Here is a 26,023-nt window from a genome sequence, read left to right as displayed (position 1 = left end):
AACGAAATTCCTGAAGTTTAACCAAAAACAAACAACACACACACAGTATAAAAAAATGGCACGGGATTTTAACTGGCATTTTACCGAAGAGGAATCTAAGATGACCCTTGATAATGTAAAAAAGAGTCTTAACCTTAGTAGTAATCCTGCTAGTAAAGTTGAAGATGTACATGTCTTTTCTCATAGCAATTCCACTCCTAGATAACCTAGGGAAATGTTCCCATATGAGTACAAGGAGGTACTTGTAAAAATATTCATTTTGGAATTTTGTGTACTAGCAAAATAAAAATCTAAAACAATCTAAAATTGTTGGAAACAATCCAAATTCCTCATCAGGAGCATTGACAGATAAATTGGATCCGTGAAAATATTCCATGCAGCATTTAAATTAATGAACTAGAACAATATGTATCAACGTGGATAAATTTTAGAGACGTAACATTAGAATAAAACCAAGTTGCAAAAGGCTACACACAGTATGGTATCAATTATAAAGTTTAAAGACATTCAGAAAAATATATAGTCTTATGGTTACATGTATATGTACTCATAATATAAAATATGCATGATATAGTAAACACCAAATTCAGGATTGTGGTTGCTAACCTCTGGGGAGTGGAGGAAGGGGGTGGTATCAGGAAGGGTAATGAGATACTTGGGGAGTGGCAGTACTATCTATAATGTCTTGTTAAATATTTTACATTTTATTAATTGTTATAAGTGTATAAATACAATTTATTTCTCTTATTAAGTTTTAATATTTCCTGGTTTTTACATAGCCAAAAGTGTTACTGATGTTTATAAATCCTGTCTTTGTAACTCCTTTAGTCTCCTTTAAAATCTGAGAATTTTACCAGTAGCAGTTATGTATAATGACTATGCAGTTTAATATTTTTAAAAATAAAGAATAAAATACAGTTTTCCCCTTATCTAAAAATGGTCTAGGTAATTTCTAAGGTTCCTTCCAGCACTGAAGTGTACTTCTTTGATGTTTCTGAACAAGAGAAAAATCTTTTCTTAATATAGCATTTCTGAGTGTTGAGGTTATAAATTCAAATATGGAGGACTATGAAGACAGTTCCTATGCAGGCTGCTGTTTTCAGTCTGTCTATCTGCCTGTCTGTATTAAGCAATCATCTATCATCTGTAACAGGGGTCAGCAAACTTCTTCTATAAAGGGCCAGATAGGAAATATTTTAGGCTTTGAAGGCTATAGTCTGTCAGAACTATTCAACTCTGCCTTTTTAGTGGGTTAGCTGCCACAAAGGTTTGCAACCCTTTTTATTATTCAAATGTAAAAACAAACACAAAAACTGGCATGATTTAGTTTGTTATTAGTTAGATTTGGATATCTTACAAGCCTTTGACTTAACACCTGTAAATAGCTTTATATAATAATATAGATCACTATTAAGTAATTCCAGTCGTTTTCCGAATCAGCTTTGTGAAGCAATTCTTTTTGTGTTGTCATGACCTGCAGTAATTGAAAATGTATTTATTTACATTCATGTTCAGGGTCTAGGAAGTATATTTTTCTCTGTTCAGTTTCATGGGCTAGAAGGTAGTATGTTTTGTGGGTATCAAGTAATTACGGCTCTTCTCTGTATGCAGAAAGTAGGCCTACCATGGCCACATTGGAATCTGTGCAAATCTAAAGGAAGAATGGTAAGATTTAACCTCAGTGAAAATTACCACAGTACTTTTTATCTCCAGGGCAGTGAAATTGCATGTGTTTAAAAAAGTTTTAATATGAATCAGAGCTAGGATTTGAACCCATAAAGAAATAGTCTAAAGAAATATATTTTCTTAGAGTATTAATTTTAAAAGAAGTTGAGATTTTCAGACAAAATGGTTATCTTACCAAGTAACTGATTGTGTTTATTTTTCCCAGCTAAAAATTGAATGCGTCTGTTTTTTTCAGGGACATCAAACCTGACAATATATTGATGGATATGAATGGACATATTCGGTTAGCAGATTTTGGTTCATGTCTGAAGCTGATGGAAGATGGAACGGTAAATAAAGATAAATCTTAAACTGTTTGACCCACAGACATCTCCCTTACTGCTTGTTTTCTTTATCTGTTTTAGAAGCCATCTATTTATATTATCTCTCAAACATCCTTCCATCCATTTGTCTTTCTGTGCTTTACTTCCCTCCACTTAGGCATACTTACTCATAATAGGGCTTGTCTAAAAAGTCATATACCATTTTCAACTGCTTATGTTAATGATCTTAAGATTTATACACTATACCTTTTATGAGACTCTTGTTTGTTCCTTTTTTAGCTGAACTGTTTATTATTGTACTTGAGATATTTCCACAGTTCCGGAGGAGTGAAGAAAATAAATCCCACATGGAAAACGAATATGTGACTTCTTCACTTTCATTTCTTTTCTCTTTCTTTACTAGTTGTCTGGTTTCCCTGAGGGACAGTGTTCAACAAGTGAAAGCTTTTAGCAGAAAGTCCTCTAGGCTGATTCGGTTTTATGTTACCATTTACTTTAGTTCTGCTAACCCTAGGCCCCTCCGTTATATTCTCTCACTTACATAAAAGTTCACATGCCCCAATTGTATTCCCTGTTTGTTATTGTTGTAGTATTTACCTCAATTTCCTGGTTGTATAGCATACATCCAAATATATATCATTTTAATTGGCAGAAACTTTTTGGAGAGTAATTTAGTACAATACATTGCAAAAGCCACGAAAATGTCACATTATACTGGACCAGCAATTTGACTTCTGAAAATTTATCCTAAGGAGATAACTTTTTTAAAAAGGATTATATGACTTCTGCCTCTAGCCATTGATGGAGGGAGTAATTGATACCAAATTGTTCTTTCACTATAAATAACTGTAAAACTGGATTTGAAACAACTGTTTTTAGGCAGTGGACAACAGGCAACACAAGACTGTTATCTCTGAGAGAAGTTAATTCATGAGGTATGCCTCACCATTTCCCAGGATTGGGACAGTTTGCTGACTCTGATGCAGAAAGCTAGAGTTAAAGCAGAGTTTAACTGTCTTACAGAGCTGAGGAGGAGGAGATGAGAGTTGGGTTAGCTGAGGCAGCTGGAATCTGCAGGGCTTACCATTGGAAAGGAGGGAGTTGTGCATAGAGAGGGCCTAAAATATCCACATGGGGCTATCTCATGACGGTTGGTCTGTACATATGTCGTACAGTTGTCCCTTGGTATCTGTGGGGGATTGGTTCCAGGACTGCCCCCCTGCCATGGATAGTAAAATCTGCAGATGCTCAACTAAGTCCCTTATATAAAATGATGTAGTATTTTCATATAACCTATGCACATCCTCCTGTATACTTTATATCATCTCTAGATTACTTATAATACCTAATATAATGTAAATGCTATATAAATAGTTGTAAATACAATGTAAATGCTATGTAAATAGTTGCCAGTGTGTGACAGATTCAAGTTTTGCTTTCTGGAACTTTCTGGAAAATTTTTTAAAAAATATTTTTGATCCATGATTGGTTGAATCTGCAAATGTGGAACCAGCACATATGGAGGGACAACTGTATAAGAACATATGAGAATTACCAAAGAGTAGATGCTATCCATTTGAAAATCGAGCAGATTACTCGAAATCAAGCAGCGCTGGAGGAGACACAGTGCTAGGAGACATTGGAATATTGGCTAGTTAAGATGTTTGTAACATGTAAGACTTACTCTAAGCCTATCTAACAGCCTAAAACCAAGTCCTTATGAGATCAACGGAGTTTGAAAGTGGTCCTCCAAATAAAGGGGTTGAGATGAATCTTAGGTTTTCTATAAATTGCCTTTAAAGGGTATAAGTGTAAGCCAGCCCATGTTCAAGGAGATCAGTTAGCATTTTTTTATCTCCTTAAAGGAGAATTTAATATTCTTCAGAGGAAGATAATAGAATTCATACTGTCCACAATGTTTTATTGACAGTGGCCAGCATTCAGTCAAAAATCACTAGACCAAACAAAAATAGAGGGTAGGGTAAGTGATTGTGATACAGAATTGAAAAATAAAAGTAGTCAGTAAAAGCCTGGCTAGCACAGACGTTGGAGTTGCCAGACAGAGACTTAATGAAACTATCATATATATGTTGAAAGAATCAAAAGGAAGATGATAGTCTTAAAGATTACACAGATGAGGAATCTCTGCAGAAAAATAAATCAAATGGATCTTTTAGAATTTGAAAATTATAGTAATAGAAATAAAAAATTCACAGGAGGAGGTTAACAGTAGATTAGAAATGAGAGAAGAAAGAACCAGTGAATTTGAAGACAGATCAATAGAGATTAAACAGTCTGAAGAACAGAGAGGAAAAGATTGAAACAAAATCAATATAGGCTCAGATATCCATACAGTTAGAATCCTAGTAAAAGTGTGATAGTAACAGAAAACATTTGTAAGAATTAATGGCTCAAACTTACCAAATGTGATGAAAAACACAGATATAAAATCCTAGAATAGGGCTTCCCTGGTGGCGCAGTGGTTGAGAGTCCGCCTGCCAATTCAGGGGACACGGGTTCGTGCCCCGGTCCAGGAAGATCCCACGTGCCACGGAGCGGCTAGGCCTGTGAGCCATAGCCGCTGAGCCTGCGCGTCCGGAGCCTGTGCTCCGCAACGGGAGAGGCCACAACAGTGAGAGGCCCACGTACCGCAAAAAAAAAAAAAAAAAAATCCTAGCATATCTCAAGGTAATAAAAGGAACCACACTTGGATACACCACAGTTAAACTGCTGAAACTTAAAGAAAAAAAATTGAAAGCAGCCAGAAGAAAAAACACTTTACATACTGTGGAAAAAGGGTAAAAATAACCACTGAACTCTCATCAGAAATTATGGAATGGTATCTTTAAAGTGCTGAAAGAAAAAAAAAAAAGTCTGTAAATCAAGAATTCTATATCAAACAAAAATATTCTTCAAAAATGAAGGTGAATTAAAGACCTTTTCAGGTAAATGAAAGAGGCCTATATGCTAAAGAATGTCCTTCACACCAAAGGAAATGACACCATTTGGATACTTAGCTATATGATAAACAATATCAGATATGATAAATAAGATTTACAGGATAAAGGAAAAAGATTATATTAATCTTTTTTTTAATTTACATAAAAGGTATCCGACTATTAAAAGAGAAAATAATATTGTAATGTGGGGCTTGTGACATGGGTAGAAGTAATAGATATGACAGTAGTCACACAAACAATGTAAGACCAGTGTATGTAATTATTCTGCTCTAAGATAACTGCATGTGTTTGAAGTATATAGTGGGAAGTGGATAGTGCCAGGTATGACATGAGAGGGAGAGAAATAGCATGGTGGTCTAAGTTGAGAAAACACAGATTAAAGTCAGGTAGGCTGTGGTATCAGAAAGTTGCGGTCCACAATTCCGGAAAAGAGAGAGCTACACTGAGAAAGAATTCCAGGGGAAGAGGTAGTGTTTCCTCAGTCCTGCGTGTTAAAGCCCCTTAAAGTTGGGGCTCCTCCTATGGAGTCTGGTGTTCAGTCCTCCAAGTCCCTATGCATTCCAGAATGCATTGAGTACTGTTTCTGTCTATATGAGTTGCCCCTGATCAGATTTATTCCTAAAATTCTAGTGTGTCTTCCTAGCCATTCATTTTTTATTAATGATCTCAAATAATTTTCCTGGACATAATAGCATGTTGGTCCTCCATTTAGAAAATTATAATGAAGAAACCTTCTTTTTTCTTTTCCTTTCTACTTTATTTTTTATGTGATGTATACATATTTTAGGAAGACATGAGAAAAAACAGCATTCCTTTGTCCTGGTTCTTTCCCACCTCCAACTGTCTTTTTCTGCAGGCAGAAACATGAAAATCTTTTAGCTCTTTCTTCCATTGTTTCTTCTACTTATGTATTTTTTATTATTGTATTCATGCTACTGCCTCTTGTTATTTAGTTTTAGATATTATCAATTTCCTACCATGGAAGATGAGGATACAGGTCTTTTATACCTGTCTCAACCAACCCTTACACTTCCTCTTTATCTTCCCAGTGTTGTGATTATCACATAATCTTTCATTAAATCCTGTTCAGTTTTTTAATAATTATATAAATATTATACATAGCTGTGCCATATTATTTATTTTAATTACCTTTCTTTTCTTGGACAGCTCTTTGTTCTCCCTGAAGTAAGTGACCCCTTTACTTTGCTTAGTTTTTCTGTATAATTCTCACTAGTTTATCCCCAGACCCTCTACCACACATTAAGAAATTGAGCAATTCCTTTCTCTCTTAGACACAGTAAATAACTTAGTGGCTCCTTTGTCTGGAGGCGTGCATACTCTCATTCTAGTCTAGACTGTCCTATAGGCCTACTGGAGATAGGCCTATCTCCTATCTCCACTTCTCTGATGAGAACTGTCATCCTAGACATACCTTTCCTTATCATCATGGAATTTATGTGTCGCTCCCTAGTAATGGATCCTCTGTTTCCTGGATCCATGTCTGTCTTTCATCTCATTTGGTGGTAGCTGCCTAAGAAAGGTTCCAGTGGAAGTAAATATTTCATAATCTTGCATGTCTGAAAAATGCCTTCATTTCCTCTCTCATACTTGATTGATAATTTATAGACTGGACACGGTATGATGGATTTGAACTTATTTTTCTCTTAGAATTTAGAAGACATTGCATTGTCTTCTAATTTACTGTTGTGACATCTGATGCCATCCTAATTCTCAGTACTTCTGTTCTAACCTTCGCCCCTTATTTGGAAGCTTTTAGGATGTTCTGTTTATTTCCGGTGTTCTGAAATGTTGTGATTATATAACTCTGTGTGGATCATCATTTATTATTATTGAAGCAGTTGCTTCAATTTTAACCTTTCCCAAAGTTTGTGACTTTCCAAATTAAGTTTCAACTTGCTTTTTAGGTCTCACGTCTGAGTTAAAATTATACCATCTTAATCACTATACCTTTGTAAGAAGTCAGTTTCTGTGAGAGGGTGTCCTGCTGTCATTCCTTTTCTGTCTCTAAAATTGTTTTGGCTGTTCTTGGCCACTTGTTTTTCCATATGATTGTTAGGATTATATCACTAGTTTATATACATACAGACAGACATATACAAACACCCTTTCACATATACAAGCTTGTAGACCTGCACTGAATTTAGAGATTAATTATGGGAAAATTTTTGTCTATAACATGAAGTCTTCCCATCTGTGAATATGGTATCTCCATTGTTTTAGGTTTTCTCTTATGTCTGTTAATGAAGTTTTATAATAATGTTCAGGTAAAGGTAAATCCATTACCTTTATTTGTTAGATTTTTTCCTGGGCACTTCATGGATTTTCTTTCTTTGGCTATTATAAATGGATAACTTTTAAAAATTTGCATTTTAATAGCTTGTTGCTCTTCTCTAGAACCACAGTTGATTTTTGCATATTCATCTTGAAACTAGCAAGCTCACTAAATTTTTCTATTAGTTCAAAATAATTTGTAGATTCTATGTGTATATGTATATTTTTCTATATAGACATTCTTATAATCTGCAAATAATGACACAGCCTTGTGTTTTGTCCTTTCTAGTCCTTACACTGTTATTTTGCTATATTTTTTCCTCATCATGCAGTCAGTGACCTTAAACACAATATTAGGTAGTTGTAGTAATTGGGAGCTTCTTTGCCTTGTTCCTGAATTTATCGGTGTTTTTTCTGTAGTTTCAAATTAAGTATGATGTTTGCTGTAAGCTTTTGGTATATATTCTTCATCAGATTAAGGAAATTTCTATTTCTGATTACCAAGAGTTTGTTATGGTTTTTAATACTGTGTAATCAAGTGATTTTTCTGCATCCATTGAGATAATACCAGGGTGTTTTGCCTTCAGTCTGTTAATACAATGAATGACATAGATTGTCCAATGTTAAATCATCCATTCTTTGGATATAAACATCACTTTATCATCAAGTTGTATTGATATAGTTGAACAAACTGCTAGATTGACCATGCTAAAATTCTATATTGAATTGTTACCTGAGATTCATACCTGACATTGATCCTATCTGAGATTGCAGTATAATTTTCCTTCTCAAATTTTTCTTATCTGTCTTGTTTTGTATTTAGGTTATTTTAGCCTTATAAAATAAACAGGGGAGCCATATCCCCTGCCCTTACCCATTTTGGGTCTAGAACAGTTATATAATACTGGGGTTATCTGTTTCTTTTTCTTTTGCGGTACGCGGGCCTCTCACTGTTGTGGCCTCTCCCGTCGCGGAGCACAGGCTCTGGACGCGCAGGCTCAGCGGCCATGGCTCACGGACCCAGCCGCTCCGTGACATGTGGGATCTTCCCGGACCGGGGCACGAACCCGTGTCCCCTGCATCGGCAGGCAGACTCTCAACCACTGCGCCACCAGAGAAGCCCTCTATTTCTTATATAATTGGTAGAACTCACTTTTAAATCACCTTTGCTTTGGTGAGGTTTTGTTTTCTTCTGTTTTGTTTTGTTTGTTTTCCAGGTAGATTTTATACTATTGATTCAAATTTTTTAATGGTTATAGGTCTCTTTGGTTTTCTATTTCTTCCTGAGTCAGTTTTGGTAAGTTTTATTTTTTTCTATGAAAATTATCTATTTTCTCTGAGTTTTCAATTTTATTGGTATAAAGTTGTTCAGATTGCACTCTTTCTAGTTTTAAAATCTGTTACATGTGTAGTTTTGCCCTTTTTTCATTCCTAATGTTGTTTATTTGTGCTTTACTTTTCTTCATAAGTTTTGACATAGAGTATTTTACTAAATATTTTCCAGCTTTAGTTAGAACTCTTCTGTGGACCATTAATTATTTAGACATGTGCCTTTTAGTATTCATAGTGTTATGTTTACTTATTTGGCTGTTTATAGAAAGTTTTCTTTTACTGGAGAGTGGATCTATTTGTTATCAGTTTTTTAGCATTTGTCAAGATCGCTTTTAATTTTGTAACAGGCCAATTGTTATAACTGTTACATGTTTGTTTGAAAATAATACATTTTTTCCTAACTTTTGGGTGCAGGTTTCTATATATGTCCGTAAGATTAAAGTTATTAACTTCGTTGTTCAAAATTTTAATATTCTTACCAGTTTTATTTCTTTCTTATCTATTATTTATTATTTAAAAGTCCTTATTATGATGTTGAATTTATTAATTTTCCCTTGAACTTATCAATGTTTTCGCAACTCTTTTGTAGCTATGTTGTTAGTTACGTATTATTCAGAGTTGCTCTTCTAGGGTATTTTCTAATTATGTTAATTTTTAAAAATCATAATAATCATCTTGGCCTTTAATCTAATTTGACTGATATTAATACAGCTACCTTAACCTTCTTTTGTTTAACATATGCCTGGTATATCTTTTCCATCCTTTTATTTTTAACCTTTCTTTGTCTTTATGTTTAGGTGCATTAAGCAGATTATTGCTGATTTTTTAAAAATTTGTTCATTTTGGTTTTATTTGTCATCTAGTGTGATGACTCTGTCTTTTGATAGGTGAATTTAATCCATTTATGAATTTAATTATTAATGTTTGTATTTATTTCTAGTATATTGTCTTGTTCTATTTGCTATAGGTTTTGCTTGTTTGTTTGCATGTGTGCTTCTCCCCCACACCCCACTTCTTCCCTTCCTTCTATTGGCTGGGTCAAATTTATTTTTATTTCTTTTTTTCTTTACTTCTTTGGAAGTTATACATTCTATTTCAAATATTTTAATGTTTATCTTAAAAATTTTAGCGTTTATCCTTTATGTAAAGTCTAGAGTCAATCAGTTTCTCCACCATATTCCTAATTAAACAAAGAAACTTAATTTGTCTTATACCATCTACAAAAATTAACTCAAAATAGATCAAAAACCTAAATGTAAGAGCTAAAACTATAAAACTCTTGGAAGAAAACATAGTGGGCGGGGGAGAAGTTTTATGACTTTTATTTGACAATGATTTCTTGGATGTGACACCAAGCAATAGGCAACAAAAGAAAAAATAGACAAATTGGACTACACCATCATTAAAAATTTCTGTGCATCAAAGGACACAGTTATCTTAGTGAGAAAGTAGCCTATGGAATGGGAGAAAATAGTTGTAAATCTATGTCTGATAAGAGGTTGCTATCCAGAATATACAAAGAACCCCTACAACTCAGTAACAAACTAACAACCCAATTCAAAATAAGCTAAGGACTTGAAACGACATTTCTTCTAAGAAGATAATAGGAACGGCCAGCAAGCACATGACAGGATGCTCAGCATCACTAGTCATTAGGGAAATGCACATCGAAACCATAATGAGATACTACCTCACACCTATTAGGATGGCTACTATAAAAAAAAAAATAGTTTTGGAAAAGATCTGGGAAAATTGGAATCCTTGTGTACTGTTGATGGAGATGTAAAAAGGCTGTAGCCACTGTGGAAAACAGTATGACAATTCTTCAAAAAACTAAAAATAGGATTACCATATGATCCAGCAGTTCCACTTCTGGGTACATGCTCCACAGAATTTAAAGCAGGGTCTCAAAGAGATATTTGTTCACCCATGTTCATTGCACGATTATTCCCAAAAGTCAAGGGATGTAAGCAACTCAGGTGTCCATCGTTGGATGAATGGATAAAAAAAAATGTGGTATATACATACATTGGAATATTATTCAGCCTTAAAATTCTGATACATGCTACAACAAGGATAGACCTTCTTAAAAACATGCCAAGTGGTATAAGCCAGACACAAAAGAAGAAATATTGTACAATTTCACTTACATGAAGTACCTAGAGTAGTCAAATTCATGGAAAGTATAGTGGTGGTTGCCAGGGCCTGGGAGGAGGAGGGAATGGGGGAATTATCGTTTAATAGATTTTCAGTTTTGCAAGATGAAAAGAGTTTTAGAGATGGTGGTGATGGTTACACAACAATGTAAATGTACTTAATGCCACTGAACTGTACACTTAGAAATGGTTATAATGGTAAATTTTATATTATGGGTGTTTTACCACAATTAAAAATTATAATTAAAAAGTCAATAAAAATTAGAAAACCAAGAAACTTAGAACATTGTAATCCTAACTGCTCCCTCAGTAACATGTTGTTTTCTAGTATTTTAGTTCCGTCTTATTTTTCAGCCTTCAAGTAGTTGTTCCTTCCGCCTCCTCCATCTCCTTTTTCGGTTGCTCCTGCTCCTCCTCCTCATCTTATTCTTTGTTGTCCTGTTTCTCCTTCTCTTTGTCATTATTTTATCCAATTAATAACCATTTAGATGTATGTTAAAGTTTACTAATATCTTTGTTCATAATTGCTTCTAGTGCCACATTCTTCCATCTGGGTTATATTTCTTTTATTATTATTTTTTTTTTGTGGTACGTGGGCCTCTCACTGTTGTGGCCTCTCCCGTTGCGGAGCACAGGCTCTGGACGCGCAGGCTCAGCGGCCATGGCTCACGGGCCCAGCCGCTCCGCGGCATGTGGGATCTTCCCGGACCGGGGCACGAACCCATGTCCCCTGCATCAGCAGGTGGACTCTCAACCACTGCGCCACCAGGGAAGCCCTGGGTTATCTTTCTTGATTCTGAAGTATATCCTTTAGTACTTTTGTTCAACTGAAAGGGCTGCAAGTGGTAGTTCACTCAGTCTTTGTATGAAAATATCTTTATTTAACCCTCATTCCTGTATTATAATTTAGTTAGGTAGGGAATATAATATTGACAATTATTTTGTCTCATCACTTTGAAAATACAATTCCATTTTCTTCTGACTGCTGTGTTAGTATTAATAATTCAGCTGTCAGGCTAATTGTCATTTCTTGGTAGAAAAATCTCTCTTTATTCTCTAATGTTTTTAAGATCTCTTGCCTTTGGTGCTCTGCAGTTTAACTACAGTGTGTATAGTAGTGCATCCGATTTCATTTATTTTTTCATATCTTTTATTTCAATGACTACTTTTTTCCATATCTAGGACCTCTCTTTAATTTTTTTCATCTTTTTCTTATGTTTTTTATTTTTTAATATGTCTAATAATTTTAAACATACTTATTTCATGAAGTGGAACTGATAATTGTTAGAGGTCTAATTGTTTGGATTTCTGACTTTTGCTTGTACTAGAATATCTCCTCATTTTGTTATATTATTGGATTGTGAGCTCATCTTCAATGGCCTTTTATGTGTGAGAATTATATGTGGCCAAGTTTGAGCATGTGTCCTCCACGGTAGTTTTGAATTTGTTATGCCAGGCTTTCTAGGGGCACCTAACCTGGTGCCAGTATTTTTGCCAGTTTCTTGGCTTGAGAACTTCTGAACAACAGAAACCCTGCGAATTAGAATTCCAAATGGTGGGACTATATGACCTAAAGTTATGAATTTCTAAAGGAGGACATTTTTTTCACATATCAGTCACAGTCAAGATAGACAAAATGTCTTAATCTTTCTCTGATGAGTGGCAGATTTTTATAATTCACCTTTTCCTTACAATATGCCTTTTAGGGTAAAGGTTATATGGGGCAGCCTCTCACTTCAAACGTCCTATAAGTTCAAGGTCTTTCCTTTTGTCCTTATGTATATGTTAAAAGCCAAGTACCTAGAAAATGAAAACCAGTATTTCTCCAGCTGCACTCCTGCTTCAGTGTTTATCGCCCTGGTTCTCAATCATTTCTTGATTACTGGGCCCCTAAGACTGTCTCTTTATTTAAAGGCTCATTTATGTATTTATAAAAATGGTTGTTATATTTTATCTAGTACTTTTAAGAGTTTGTAGTAGAAGAGTTTTCAAGTTACTTAATCTCAGTATTGCCAAGGAGGAAGTCTATTCTAATGATTATTAAGAATGGTAATTTAGTCTAGAAAACTCGGAGTATTAACCATTATTTTATCTTGAGAATGTTCATTGCTTGATATGTTCTCTTAAAACATAAAGAACCAATTTTCTTTTACTTTGGAATACCTTACAAGACATGTGCCCAGGATCTTTTATTAGCTGTTGTTTTCTAATTTACATCCAACTTGCCATAATTGTATGCCCAGCTCTTTTTCTCTGTTGGGACTTTATTTTTTGAAGGATATATTTTTTTCCCTTTTATAATTTTTTTAAATAGATAAGTAGTTTGCGGGACATTGTTAACATTTATTTCCTTAGGTTTTCATTAAAGTGTTTTAAAATAATCTCCAGTCTGCTCATAGTATTAGCCAGACTTTTTTATTTTTCCCCCTAATTAACTGTAAAATTTTCACAGTCCCATTTTTCATATGTAAGTGTTGGATGGATAATATCAATAATAAGAATGTTCTAAAATATATATTCAGTTTGTGGTTAGTGGCTGTGGTGTTCAAGTCATATTGTTACCCTAAATGTAGTCAATTAAGTAACAGCTATAATAAACGTTCTATAGTGTTAAAAAATCTGGAGAACTTGTTGGTGTGGTGCTTATATAAATTTTAACTTACATGGACAAGGAGGCCAAATTCAGATAATGACGAAGTTGTTGTTATGAAGTGATGCTATTGTATTTTTAAGTAAATGTTTCTAATTTAAAATTACTATTTGTTTCTAATATATTATGATAGATTACTAAAAATGTGAACTTCTTCAGGTACAGTCCTCAGTGGCTGTTGGAACTCCAGATTATATCTCTCCTGAAATCCTTCAAGCCATGGAAGATGGAAAAGGCAGATATGGACCTGAGTGTGACTGGTGGTCTTTGGGGGTCTGTATGTATGAAATGCTTTATGGAGAAACACCATTTTATGCAGAATCTCTGGTGGAAACATATGGAAAAATCATGAATCACAAAGTTAGTATATTTTACTAATTTTCAACTTAATGTGGTAAATAATACATATAATATTCAATAAAATTAAAATGTGATATTTAAAAAAATGATTTTCCAAGAACAATAAACAATCTAATTTCTATGCTAATAAGGGACATGACAAATATGAGTAATCAAGATCCATAAATTATGCATAAAATTATTAGTTTTCACCTTCTCCTGTATTTCATTAGAGGTGCTAGTAAGTAGAAAATTAAATGTTCTCTTCAGTAGAATAACAAAGATCATAAGCAGATAATTTATATCATTACTACTATAGTATAAGTATAATCATGACTAGAATGCATTTAAAATTCTCAATCTTAATAGTAATAAATAAAATGCAAATTAAAATAAGAAGGGCATCCTTTTCTTCCCCCTGTCAATTTGGCAAAGATGAAAAGAAAAATAGTACTTGTTACTGTAAATAATCCAGTGAGGTGGAAATTGTTAGATGTTGTTGATAGGAATGTGAATTGATATAATCTTTCTGTCAAGAAGTTTATAAGTATGCATCGACAGCCTTAAAAAAAAAATGGTTAAAACATTTGGTTGAGTAACTTCAGTTCTAGGAATCTACCCTAAGGAAAATATTCGTAGAACAAGGATATATGTACAAAGATACCTATCCCAGTATTACTTATGGTCACCAAACATTGGAAACAGTCCAGATGCAGAGCAGGAAAGAATGAATAAACTTTAATCCATTTAGTACCAAGTGAAATAGATTGTACAAGAAGAGGAAGAGTCTGATTATCAGTCTCAGAAGATTGTGAGCAATTGCAGAAACCTAGAATATGAATAGGAATATCCCATAAAGGGAGGGACAGTCTGTTCTTTTTAATTTGTTCTGGTGATACAATTATGATTAATTGCTACACATATATATAAATCAGTCTTGTAGAGTCAATGCTTTTCTACCTGGCTGCAAAGATAATCTGCTAAGTAGTAACGAAGAGTTGAAAGACAAGAAATAGCTACAAAGTTGTAAATAGCATGTAAAGCATTTCAGATAGAAATCATTGTACTATAACATGGTTGTTAAGAGCACAGATTCTGGAATCAGACAGTTTCAGTTCAAATCAGTTTATTACCATTTATTAGTTGTGTGACATCAAGCAAATTGCTTGAACTGTTTCTTTGTTTCCTCTTCTATAAAATTAGAGTAATAGGAGTATCTACCTTATACAGTTGCTCTGAGGATTAAATGAGCTAAAGGAGTAACGCACTTCTCCTAGTGTAAAGTACGTATTACATTCTTTAAAAATGTTCCATACTATTAATCATTAGTATGTGACTTATATGAACTTTATCAATCATATACACTATTAAAATACTGAGTCACATTCTACTACATTTAATGAATTCGTTTTGACAGCATTTAAGGTGTTTTAGCATTTAACTTATTCTTTCTGTAGTGCATCTATGACTAAGTCACATATGAAATGAAAAGTTCTTTTAGGAAAATTATCCTTTTTAATTTATTCCTGCATCTCTTTTAGTATCAGTACTTTGTACCATATATTCTTATTATTTAAAAACAATTTTTATTGGAGTATAATTGCTTTACACTGTTGTATTAGTTTCTGCTGCAGGACAGTGTACCATATATATTTATTAGATATTTTTAAAAGAAAATGTATTTTTAAGAAAGTCAACGCTAACATCAACCTACTTAGTAAATTGAATAGTGATTTATATTTCGTTTCTATTATTCTCTGTTTAGGAGAGGTTTCAGTTTCCAGCTCAAGTGGCTGATGTCTCTGAAAATGCTAAGGATCTTATTCGAAGGCTCATTTGTAGCAGAGAACATCGACTTGGTCAAAATGGAATAGAAGACTTTAAGAAACACCCATTTTTCAGTGGAATTGATTGGGATAATATTCGAAACTGTGAAGCACCTTACATTCCAGAAGTTAGTAGCCCAACAGATACATCAAATTTTGATGTGGATGATGATTGTTTGAAGAATTCTGTGAGTATGACGTTGTAAAGAAGTTCTGTCCTTCTGCTTTTTTCTTCTTTTTTTTGTAAATATGGTTATAAAGTAATTTTATAGACCACCTTACCAATTATCAAACAGTTATCGTGGCTTCCAGTATTTACTCTCCCTAAATCAAGAAATTAAAAGAGCTAACTGAGGTGAGCATAGTTATTCATGACTAGGAGCTAAATTAATATTCAGAGATTTACTTCGTAGATTAGTTATGTCATTAGGTTTCTTAAGAGGAGGACAAATTAGGGGCTTCCCTGGTGGCGCAGTGGTTGAGAGTCCGCCTGCCGATGCAGGGGACAGGGGTTCGTGCCCCGGTCTGGGAGGAGCCCACGTGCGCCCGTGAGCCATGGCCACTGAGCCTGCGCGTCCGGAGCCTGTTGCTCCGCAACGGGAGAGGCCACAACAGTGAGAGGCCCGCGTACCGCAAAAAAAAAAAGAGGACAAATTAGATGCTTTCAAAAGTGGACTTCATGATGGCAGAGTGAAGACATTGGCAAATCTCTCCTTAAAAACCACCTTGAAACTGGGCAAAATTGTCAAAAACAACCATTTCAGGGCTTAATAAATCAACCCAAGGTAAATAAATTGAGAAGCATTTATTCATGAAATACTGTTGAACTTTGGTTAAAAACAGCCCTCCCAACTTTTCCCTCAGCTTAATGGGGACGGTAGAACTGCTAGCATGGAGCTGCTTGTAAAAAGCAGCCGTTTTGCTGACAGAGGGAGCTGACTTGATTGTAGAGCTAAATATCTATGCCCAGTGGTGTTGCCGCTAAAAATAGCAAACTTGGTAGGAAATGAATGGGGAGAGAAAATCTATAGCCTTATTAACCTAAAGTTATAGCTCTGTTTGCAGCAGGTGGGTGACCAGTGGATTAGCCAAATAGTCCTTCATTTTTAGTTTGTGGGCCATACCAAAGCAGGCCAGCATAGTTTGTCAACCTCTGCTCTAAACCATTAGGTTATATTAAATTAAAATTTAGGGAAATAACACAATTTTTTTTCTTTTGTCTTTTTAGCCTTCTTAATTTTTAAAAAAAATTTATTGGAGTACAGTTGATTTACAAGGTTGTGTTAGTTTCTGCTGTATAGCAAAGTGAATCAGTTATACAAATACATATATCCACTCTTTTTTAGATTGTTCTCCCATATAGGTCATTACAGAGTATTGAGAAGTGTTCCCTCTGCTATACAGTAGGTCCTTAGCCTTCTTATTTTGAACTTTCATTTTTATTCAGTTATTTCTTATGGGTTTAATTCTGCACTAAGAATTTACTTTTCACTGTTCAGTAAGTACCATATTCAAGACAGATAAGAACTTCTCTTATACTTTCCTTACTGAGCCTCACAAGAAAGAATTAAATGGAGTTTCCTCATCAGTTTTTTTTTATTACAAGAATTACATTTACTGTTAACAGGAATTGTGAGTCATTCCAAATTAAATACACGGTAAAGTTGATTCTGACTATTTGCTATAGTTATGTTCAGTAAAGTTGCTGCAAATACTGTATTAGTGAATCCTGAACCATTGTTCCTAGGGGAAATACACAGTCAGGTTCCTGTGAGCCTCTGGTCACAATGTTCTCATCAACCAATCAGTGCAATACATTAGCCACACAATACCTTGTTTGATGTGTGTTTCTATTTAAAGACACCTTATTTAACATATATTGTCAATTCATTGATGTCAAACTCATGGCCAACGGCACTGTGACTCATGCTGGAATGAAGCGTGTCTAACACACACATTTCTTTTGTAAGGCACATTACAGCCTTCTTGTTTGGACACAATAGATGGCATCTCAGCACTGCTCTTGGAGGCCATTTTAGATAGCAAAACCACCTGTAAAACACACAAAAATGAGAAAAATGTGGCACATGTAGACATTGAAAAAAACCCACTTGTTTATAGTATGAGAGCTGAAACAAGAAGGCATATGTCTCCTTGTTCAACTCCAGCTGGTGACATGTGCGTAGCGCAACTCAACTTTTTCTTTGCTCTGCAAGTGTCTGCAAATGACTACAAAAGTATTTGTGAATACTGATTTTGGGCTACAAATAAATTTTAGCGACTAGGCAAATTTGCAATATGGAATACGTGATAATGATTCTACTCTCAATATCCGTCAGACTTTAAATCTTTCTTTTCATTTTATTAGAATTCTACGATAGCAGTATTTATGGTCTAAATTTTTTATCACTAAATGTCTGTACCAAACTTAGCAGTGTTTCTAAATTGATCAGTCACCTATTTACTGTTGACAGGTAATATTTATAGCCCAGCCTGCAGTTTATAGTTATTCATTTCTTACCAGATGTTTTTTCCTCCTTTAGGAAACAATGCCCCCACCAACACATACTGCGTTTTCTGGTCACCATCTGCCATTTGTTGGTTTTACATATACTAGTAGCTGGTAAGTTTGAAAAGTTAACATGATTTGGATGATTTAAGTCAAATTAAAAATGAATTGAGGTTTTAAAAAATATAATGCATAAGAGAGCCTTGTAAAAAATTTTTTAGAAAAAGGGTGAAGCTACTGCTGGAAAAAGTTAGACATTACAAAGTGAATAGAACATATAAGAATCTTAACTCATTTTGGAGGACAAATAGAGAGCTCAGAATCTAACTCTTAGCAATGGGGCAGGAATTAGAAGAGTCCCATGCTATTGAATAAATATTTTATAGGTGTCAAGCATCAGAACTTTCAACCCACTGATCTTAACATTCTTTTCACTGACCCTCATTCCACTCATATCTTCTCTTTCCTCCTTACCTTTCCTTAAATATCATTGAGAATGACTATAGTCACTCCTTGGGTGCCCCCTCAATTCCTTGACTGTTATTCTGTAACACTGGTTTTGCTAAGTTGACATTCATTATTACAGTTCCGTTTTCTGCCTATACCTGTGCATTTCAAAGTGTCTAGAGAAAAATATCTGTCCGTTCTTACTGGTCCTACTTTAAGTTCATGATTACCAACCTCAGGTGCCACTTATTGCTGCCTGGCAAATATACTGTGTTACCCTAGTGTATCCACTCTTCCAGTCTCCTAGGTAACTATTTCATACTTTATACTTTTCCTCTAAAACCCCTGTCATACTTAGTCTCACCTGATGATCTCGCTTCCTCTTTCACAGAGAGGTTGAAGCGATCAGCAGACAACCTCCCCAAGTTCCCATCACCACATTTACCACCTTCACACCGCTGGACCCATGTAGTCTTCTTTTTATGGATGACAACGGTGTGATCTCCCTAGCTAAGCCGCATCCCTTCTGTCTTCTCTTACCTACTCTAGCGCATTGCTGTTACATCATAAATTTTTCCCTTTCTGTGTCATTTGCATAACAGATCATTTCCGTCAGCTCACAAACATGCAGTTTTTTCTCCCGTCTTAAAGCAAAATATAAAAACTGTTAATCTAACTTTCTTTACCTGCTACCAACCATTTTTCTGCTCTTAATTGTAGGAGAGTTACTTCAAATTGTTGTCTGTACTTTGTCCATTTTTCTCATACTCTTCTTTCTTGGCACCACTCCAGTCAGGTTTATGCCCCCATCACTTCATGCAAACTGCTTTTATCCATGTCACCACTGACCTCCATGTTGATAAGTCTGGCGATCATTTCTCAGTCCTAGTCTGACTTATTTGCCTAGTCTCATCTCATTTGTCCCGGCTCCTTCCCATTAAAACACTCTCTCCTGTTAGCTTCCAGAGCACTTGCCTCGTTTCTCCTTACCTTTCTGGCCACCCCTTCTCATTCTCCACATTCCTCCTAATCTCCCTGTGTCCTATCACTTCATCTTTGGATCTTTTTTGTTTATACTCTGGTGCTCTGGTATTATTTGCTGATGACTCCTAAATGTGTATTTTCAGCTGAGGCCTCTCTCCTCACTTCTACTTAAAATCTCTCTTAATCACCTATTTCAGATGTTTGTAACATCATTTCTTATATTTCTCTGAACCTATCTGAGTGATCCTGCTAAAAGATAAGTCAAGAGTATGTCACTCCCCTGTTCAGGACCAGTTCTCACTGCCCCCAACTCCAGTGGCTTCATATCTTAACTCCAAAGTTCTTATCGGGCCCTACAAGACTGGCTCACTTTACCTTTCTGATTCTATTTCCTACTATTCTTCCCCTTGCTCGCTTCACAGCCACACAGGTCTCCTTTCTGGCCCGTGAACGTGCCAGACATACTCTTGTCTCGGGGCTTTTGCACTTCTTTTTCTTTGTTTTTTTAATTTATTTTATTGAAGTATAGTTGATAGGGCTTTCGTACTTCTATTTCATCTGCCGGGAATGCTCTTTCCTCTCATGTTTCCTTGGCAGGTCCCCTTATTCCTTCTGGACTTATTCAGTTACTTTCTGAGTGATGGCTTTCCTGACCACTTTATCTACATTTTTTATTTACTCCGCTTTAATACTTCATTTCCCCCTTTCCTGCTTTATGTTTTCTCCTTAGCATATAACACTGTCTAATGTATTGCATATTTTACTTGTTTATTTTTGTCTCTGCCACTGGAATATAAAACTTGCTCCATGGGCAGGTGTTGTTCATTTTGCTCACTGCTGAATGTCCAGCACTTCAAATGTTTTTAATTAAATTGTATCGAATTAAAGCATTTCACTTAAAAGTTTTTTTAATTGACGTATACAGTTTATGTACAATATAATATAAGTTACAGATGTACAATAAAGTGCTTCACAATTTTTAAAGGTTATACTCCATTTATCGTTATTATAAGATATTGGCTATATTCTTTGTGTTGAACAGTATATCCTTGTAGCTTATGAAGGCATTTCACTTTTGAATTCCAAAGAGGACCATGGTTGGTGCTTTTGACTACTGTTTCACTTAGGTGGTCACATTGTTTTAAGCTACCAATAACCCTTCAGCAAACTTCATCTTATAATTTGTGGTTATTAAAATAAATTCAAGAGAATTGGGGTTATTTAAGTTTTCATTTTCAAAAATGCTTCTAGAGAATTGTTTATGGTGATTTTGCAAAAAAATATGTTTTGTAATCACTCCAGATGGCTAGCTATAACTAGATGTTCAAATGATGTTCTAAATGAAGAATTTCAAAAGGTTATCTTTTTCTCTTCAAACTTATTGTTTCAGTGTAAAACCACGTTTTTTTCCCCTTTTTTTCAGTGTTCTGTCTGATCGGAGCTGCTTAAGAGTTACAGCTGGTCCCGCTCCACTGGATCTCGATGTTAATGTTCAGAGAACTCTAGATAACAACTTAGCAACCGAAGCTTATGAAAGAAGAATTAAACGCCTTGAACAGGAAAAACTTGAACTTAGTAGAAAGCTTCAAGGTAAATACATTTTAAAGATAATATTTTCCTTTTTTGTATTGGACTCACAGTGTAGATGCTATTTATTATAAGTGGTGGTTTTATCTTGAAAAGAAATTTTTTATTAAATGGAGAAAAGCAAGTTGTAGAAATTTATACAGAATACAGTATAATGCCATTTACGTAAACTCACACAATTAACAGTAAACAGCAAAATAGCATTTGTTTCCCACAGGTATATATGTATGTATATAAAATGTAGGAATAAATACCTCTGGGAGAGGAAAATAGAACTACCAAGAAAAATGGAACCCTTCTTATCCTACTGCACTTTATATGATGCCCTGCCATATTTTCTCAGTTCTCATCTGTATTATTGCAATAGCTTCCTAACTGATTTCCCTGCCTTACCTCGTCCCACCACCCCCACCCCTCCCACTTTCCTGCTTTATTTTCTCCAAAAAATGTTATATACAATGTATTTTACTTATATACAATGGTTGCAATAATGTTTATACGTTATATACAATGTATGCATTCCTTTAGTGAATGAAGGAATGTATCTATAATCATGAAACTTGTAACTCTTTTTAAAAATTAATTAATTTGGCTGCGTTGGTTCTTCGTTGCTGCACGCGGGCTTCCTCTAGTTGCGGCAAGCAGGGGCTACTCTTGGTTGCGGTGTGTGGGCTTCTCATTGCAGTGGCTTCTCTTGTTCTGGAGCACGGGCTCTAGGCATGTGGGCTTCAGTAGCTGTGGCACGTGGGCTCAGTAGTGGTGGCTTGCGGGCTCTAGAGCACAGGCTCAGTAGTTGTGGTGCACAGGCTTAGTTGTTCCGTGGCATGTGAGATCTTCCCGGACCAGGGCTCTAACCCGTGTCCCCTGCATTGGCAGGTGGATTCTTAACCACTGCGCCACCAGGGAAGCCCCGTATAATCCTTTCAATGTGTTCTTTAATTTGGTTTGCTAATATTTTGCTGAAAATTTTCACATCTATATTCATCAGGGATATTGGTTAATGCTGACCCTTGAACAGCACAGGGGTTAGAGGCACAAGCCCCATGCAGTCAAAAATCTGCATATAACTTTACAGTCATTCCTCTGAAACCATGGTTCTGCATCTGCAGACTCAACCACTGGGGATCATGTAGTATTGTAGTACACATTTACTGAAAAACATTCGTGTATAAATGGGCCTGTGCAGTTCAAAAACGTGTTGTTCAAGGGTCAACTGTAGTTTTCTTGTGGTCTCCTTATCTGGTTTTGGTATCAAGGTAATGGTGACCTCATAGAATGAGTTTGGAAGTGTTCCCTTCTCCTCAGTATTTTGGAAAAGTTTGAGGAGGATTGGTGTTAATTATTCTTTAAATGATTGGTAGAATTCACCAGTGAAGCCATCTGGTCCTGGGGTTTTCTTTGTTGGGAGGTTTCTGATTATTGACTCAATCTCTTTACTCATTGTTGGTCTGTTCAGATTTTCTAATTCCTCCTGATTCAATCTTGATAGGTTGTGTTTCTAGAAATGTGTTAGTTTCTTCTAGGTTATGTAATGTCTTGGCATACACTGTCCATAGTAGTCTCTTATGAGCATCTATATTTCTACAGCATCACTTGTAATGTCTCCCCTTTCATTTCTAATTTTATTTGAGTCTTTGTTTCTTAGTCTAGATATTTTGTCACTTTTGTTTGTCTTTTCAAAAAAACAGCTTAGTTTTGTTGATCCTTTCTGTAGTTTTTCTTGTCCTATTGCATTCATTTCTGTCCTGAACTTTGTTATTTCCTTCCTTCTGGGCTTAATTTGGGCTTCTTTTTTTAGTTCCTTGAGGTGTAAGGTTAGGTTATTTGAGATATTTGTAATTTCTTAATATATGCATTTATTGCTGTAAACTTTCCTCTCAGAACTGCTTTTGCTGCATCCCACAAATTTGATATGTCATATTTCCATTTTAATTTGAGATTTTTTCTCTTTTGATTTCTTCCTTCACCCGTTGGTTGTTCAGAAGTATGTTGTTTTGCTTCCACATATTTGTAGGTCTTCTCACTTTCCTCTCTTTACTGATTTCTACTTTCATACCATTGTGGCCAGAAAAGATAGTTGGTACGATTTCGATATTATGTTAGTAAAGATATGTTTTGTGTCCTGTCATATGATCTATCCTGGGGAGTGTTCTGTGTGCACTTGAGCAGAATGTGTTTCTGCTGCTGCTGGAGGGAATGTTCTGTATATGTCGGTTAAATCTGTTTGTTCTAAAGATGGTTCAATTCCAACGCTTCCTTATTGATTTTCTGGCTGTACAATTTATCCATTGGTGATAGTGGCATATTGATGTCCCCTACTATTATTCTGTTGTTGTCTATTTCTCTCTTAGGGTTTGTTAGTATTTGCTTAATATATTTCTGTGCTCGGGTGTTTGGAGCATATATATTAACAATTGTTATATCTTCTTGATTTATTGACCCCTTTATCATTATATATAATGACCTTCTTTGTCTCTTGTTACTGTCTTTGGCCTGAGTATATTTTGTCTGATATAACTATAGCCACGCCCACTTTGTTTTGGTTTCTGCTTGGAATATCATCTCCCATCCCTTCACTCTGAGCTTACTTGTCTTTAGAGCTGAAATGAGTCTCCTGTAGGCAGCATATAGTTGGAACTTGATTTTTTTTTTCATCTGCTCTGTGCCTTTTGATTGGTGAATTCAGTCCCTTTACATTTAGGGTGGTTATTGGTATGTAAGGACTTACTACTGCCATTGGTCTTTTGCCTTCTGGTTATTTTGTATCTCCATTGGTTCTTTTTTTTTTCCCCTTCTTTTTTTGTCTGCCTTTGTAAGTTGATGATTTTCCATGGTGATTTGCTCACTGTCCCCTTTTTTATGTCTCATGTCTCTCTTTTAGATTTTTGCTTTGTCTTTACCATGAGGTTTACATAAAATATCTAATTGATAAAATAGTCCTTTTTCTGCCTATAGCAACTTATCTTCATTCACCTGTAAAGGTTTCATCCTTTTACATCTCCTTTTAGATTTTTGATGTCACAGATGATCACTTTTTATGCTGTGAATTTGCTACCAAATTGTAGTACAGTAATTTTTAATGCTCTTTTTCTTTAACATTTATGCTATAATTGTTTAACACACTACTGTAAAATACAGTTACAATTTTCTAATTCTGACTGTCTATTTTTCACCTTAATCAGAGTTTTGTGTACTTTCAACTTTTTGTTTCAGCTTGAAGAGCTCCTTTCAGCATTTCTTGTAAGACAGGTCTAGTGGTGGTGAACTCCCTCAGCTTTTATTTATGTGGAAAGCCTTTATTTCTCCTTCATATCTGAAGAATAACTTTGCCAGATAGAGTATCCTTGGCTGGCAACTTTTATCTTTCAATACTTTGAGTATGTTATTCCACTCTCCCCTGGCCTATAGAGTTTCTGCTGAGAAATCTGCTTATCGCCTAATGGGGCTTCCTTTGGAGGATACTTTCTTTTTTTCCCTGGTTGCCTTTAAAATTCTTTCTTTAGCATTGACTTTTTTTTTTAAATTGGAGTATAGTTGCTTTACAATGTTGTGTTAGTTTCCGCTGTACTTTTGACAGTTTCATTATAATGTGTGCTGGAAAAGGTCTTTTTTTTGCATTGAGATAGCAAAGTGTTCTATTGGCTTCATAGATTTGTATGTCCGGTTTTTTCCCCAGGTTTGGGAAGTTCTCAGCTATTATTTCATTAAATAAACTCTCTGCCCCTTTCTCCCTGTCTTCTCCTTCTGGTATACCCATTATTCTTATTTTGGCTTTTTAAATGGAGTCTGATGGCTCTTGTAGGGTTTCTTCACTTAAAAAAAAAAAAAAAAAAAAGAGGGCTTCTCTGGTGGCGCGGTGGTTGAGAGTCCGCCTGCCGATGCAGGGGACACGGGTTTGTGCCCTGGTCCGGGAAGATCCCACATGCCGAAGAGCAGCTAGGCCCGTGAGCCATGGTCGCTGAGCCTGCGCGTCTGGAGCCTGTGCTCCGCAACGGGAGAGGCCACAACAGTGAGAGGCCCGCGTACCGCAAAAAAACAAAACAAAACGAAAAAACTTAGTTCTCTCTCCTCTTCCACCTGAATCATTTCTAAATTCCTTTCCTCCATATGGCTTATTCTTTCTTCCATATGATCTGTTCTATTTCCAGTGCTTTCTAATGCACTATTCATATCACTTATTGAATTCTTCAGCTTCAGAATTTTTGTTTTGTTCTTTTTTTATAATTACAATCTCTTTGGTAAAGTGCTCTTTCTGTTCATTAATTTTATTCCTGAGTTCACTGAGTTGCCTTTCTGAGTTTTCTTGTAGCTTGTTGAATTTCTTCATAACAATTATTTTGAATTCTTTATCAGTTAGGTTGCAATGTTCTGTGTCTTTGAGTTGGTTGCCTAGAGAATTGTCATTTTTTTGGGATACTGCGTTACCATGATTTTTCATAGTGTTTCATGAACTGTGTCTCTGCCATCACATTTGAAGTAGCAAACACCTTTCTTATTTAGGTAAGGCTTTACTTTGATTCTAAGTTCAGCAGCTTGGCAATCAGAAGCCTTTCTTTTGTTTTCCAGGAGGTGGCGCTATAGCACAAATTTTGGGTTTCTCTTACCAGAGATGACCCTCCACTAAAGTTTGGAGTGTGTGCATGGTAAAAGCTGTTGGCAGAGTGTAGGAGGTGTGTGCTTAGTACCTGGGGCTTTTTAGTGGAGGAGTCCAGAAATCTGTGGACAGACAGTAGGAAATGCATTCCTTCATTTCTCTTTGTCTGCCTTCTTTCCTTCCCACCCTTCCCCCAACCCCCCTCAGAAATCCGGGTATTGCTGAAAAGCAACAGGGTCCCTCCGGCTGCAGCCCTCACAGCCTTCACAGCCCAGCACTTTCACTCATCACTTTCAACCTCCTCTGCTAGAGAGGTCACTGTTGCCGGTACCATGGAT

At 35.5% G+C, this 26,023-nt stretch overlaps 1 protein-coding gene across 23 annotated transcripts in view; it reads left to right on the top strand.

Moving 5' to 3' along the window:
- CDC42BPA (CDC42 binding protein kinase alpha) overlaps window positions 1–26,023 on the top strand; it is a 326,652-nt gene that overhangs the window by 157,359 nt on the left and 143,270 nt on the right. For all 23 annotated transcript variants that reach the window (XM_089907512.1, XM_089907440.1, XM_089907467.1 and 20 more), the window contains exons 6-10: window positions 1,922–2,015; window positions 13,559–13,759; window positions 15,504–15,752; window positions 18,108–18,187; window positions 20,928–21,094. In XM_089907512.1, coding sequence (XP_089763638.1) covers window positions 1,922–2,015; window positions 13,559–13,759; window positions 15,504–15,752; window positions 18,108–18,187; window positions 20,928–21,094 — 791 coding nt within the window. The remainder of the gene's footprint in view (window positions 1–1,921; window positions 2,016–13,558; window positions 13,760–15,503; window positions 15,753–18,107; window positions 18,188–20,927; window positions 21,095–26,023) is intronic.

Source organism: Delphinapterus leucas, chromosome 1, assembly GCF_059928025.1.
Source record: "Delphinapterus leucas isolate spDelLeu-1000000601 "Yukka" chromosome 1, BTC_Dleu_Yukka2, whole genome shotgun sequence".
Taxonomy (NCBI): Eukaryota; Metazoa; Chordata; class Mammalia; order Artiodactyla; family Monodontidae; genus Delphinapterus; species Delphinapterus leucas.
Note: the sequence above shows the minus strand (reverse complement) of the source record. Positions and strands in the feature narration are given on the sequence as shown.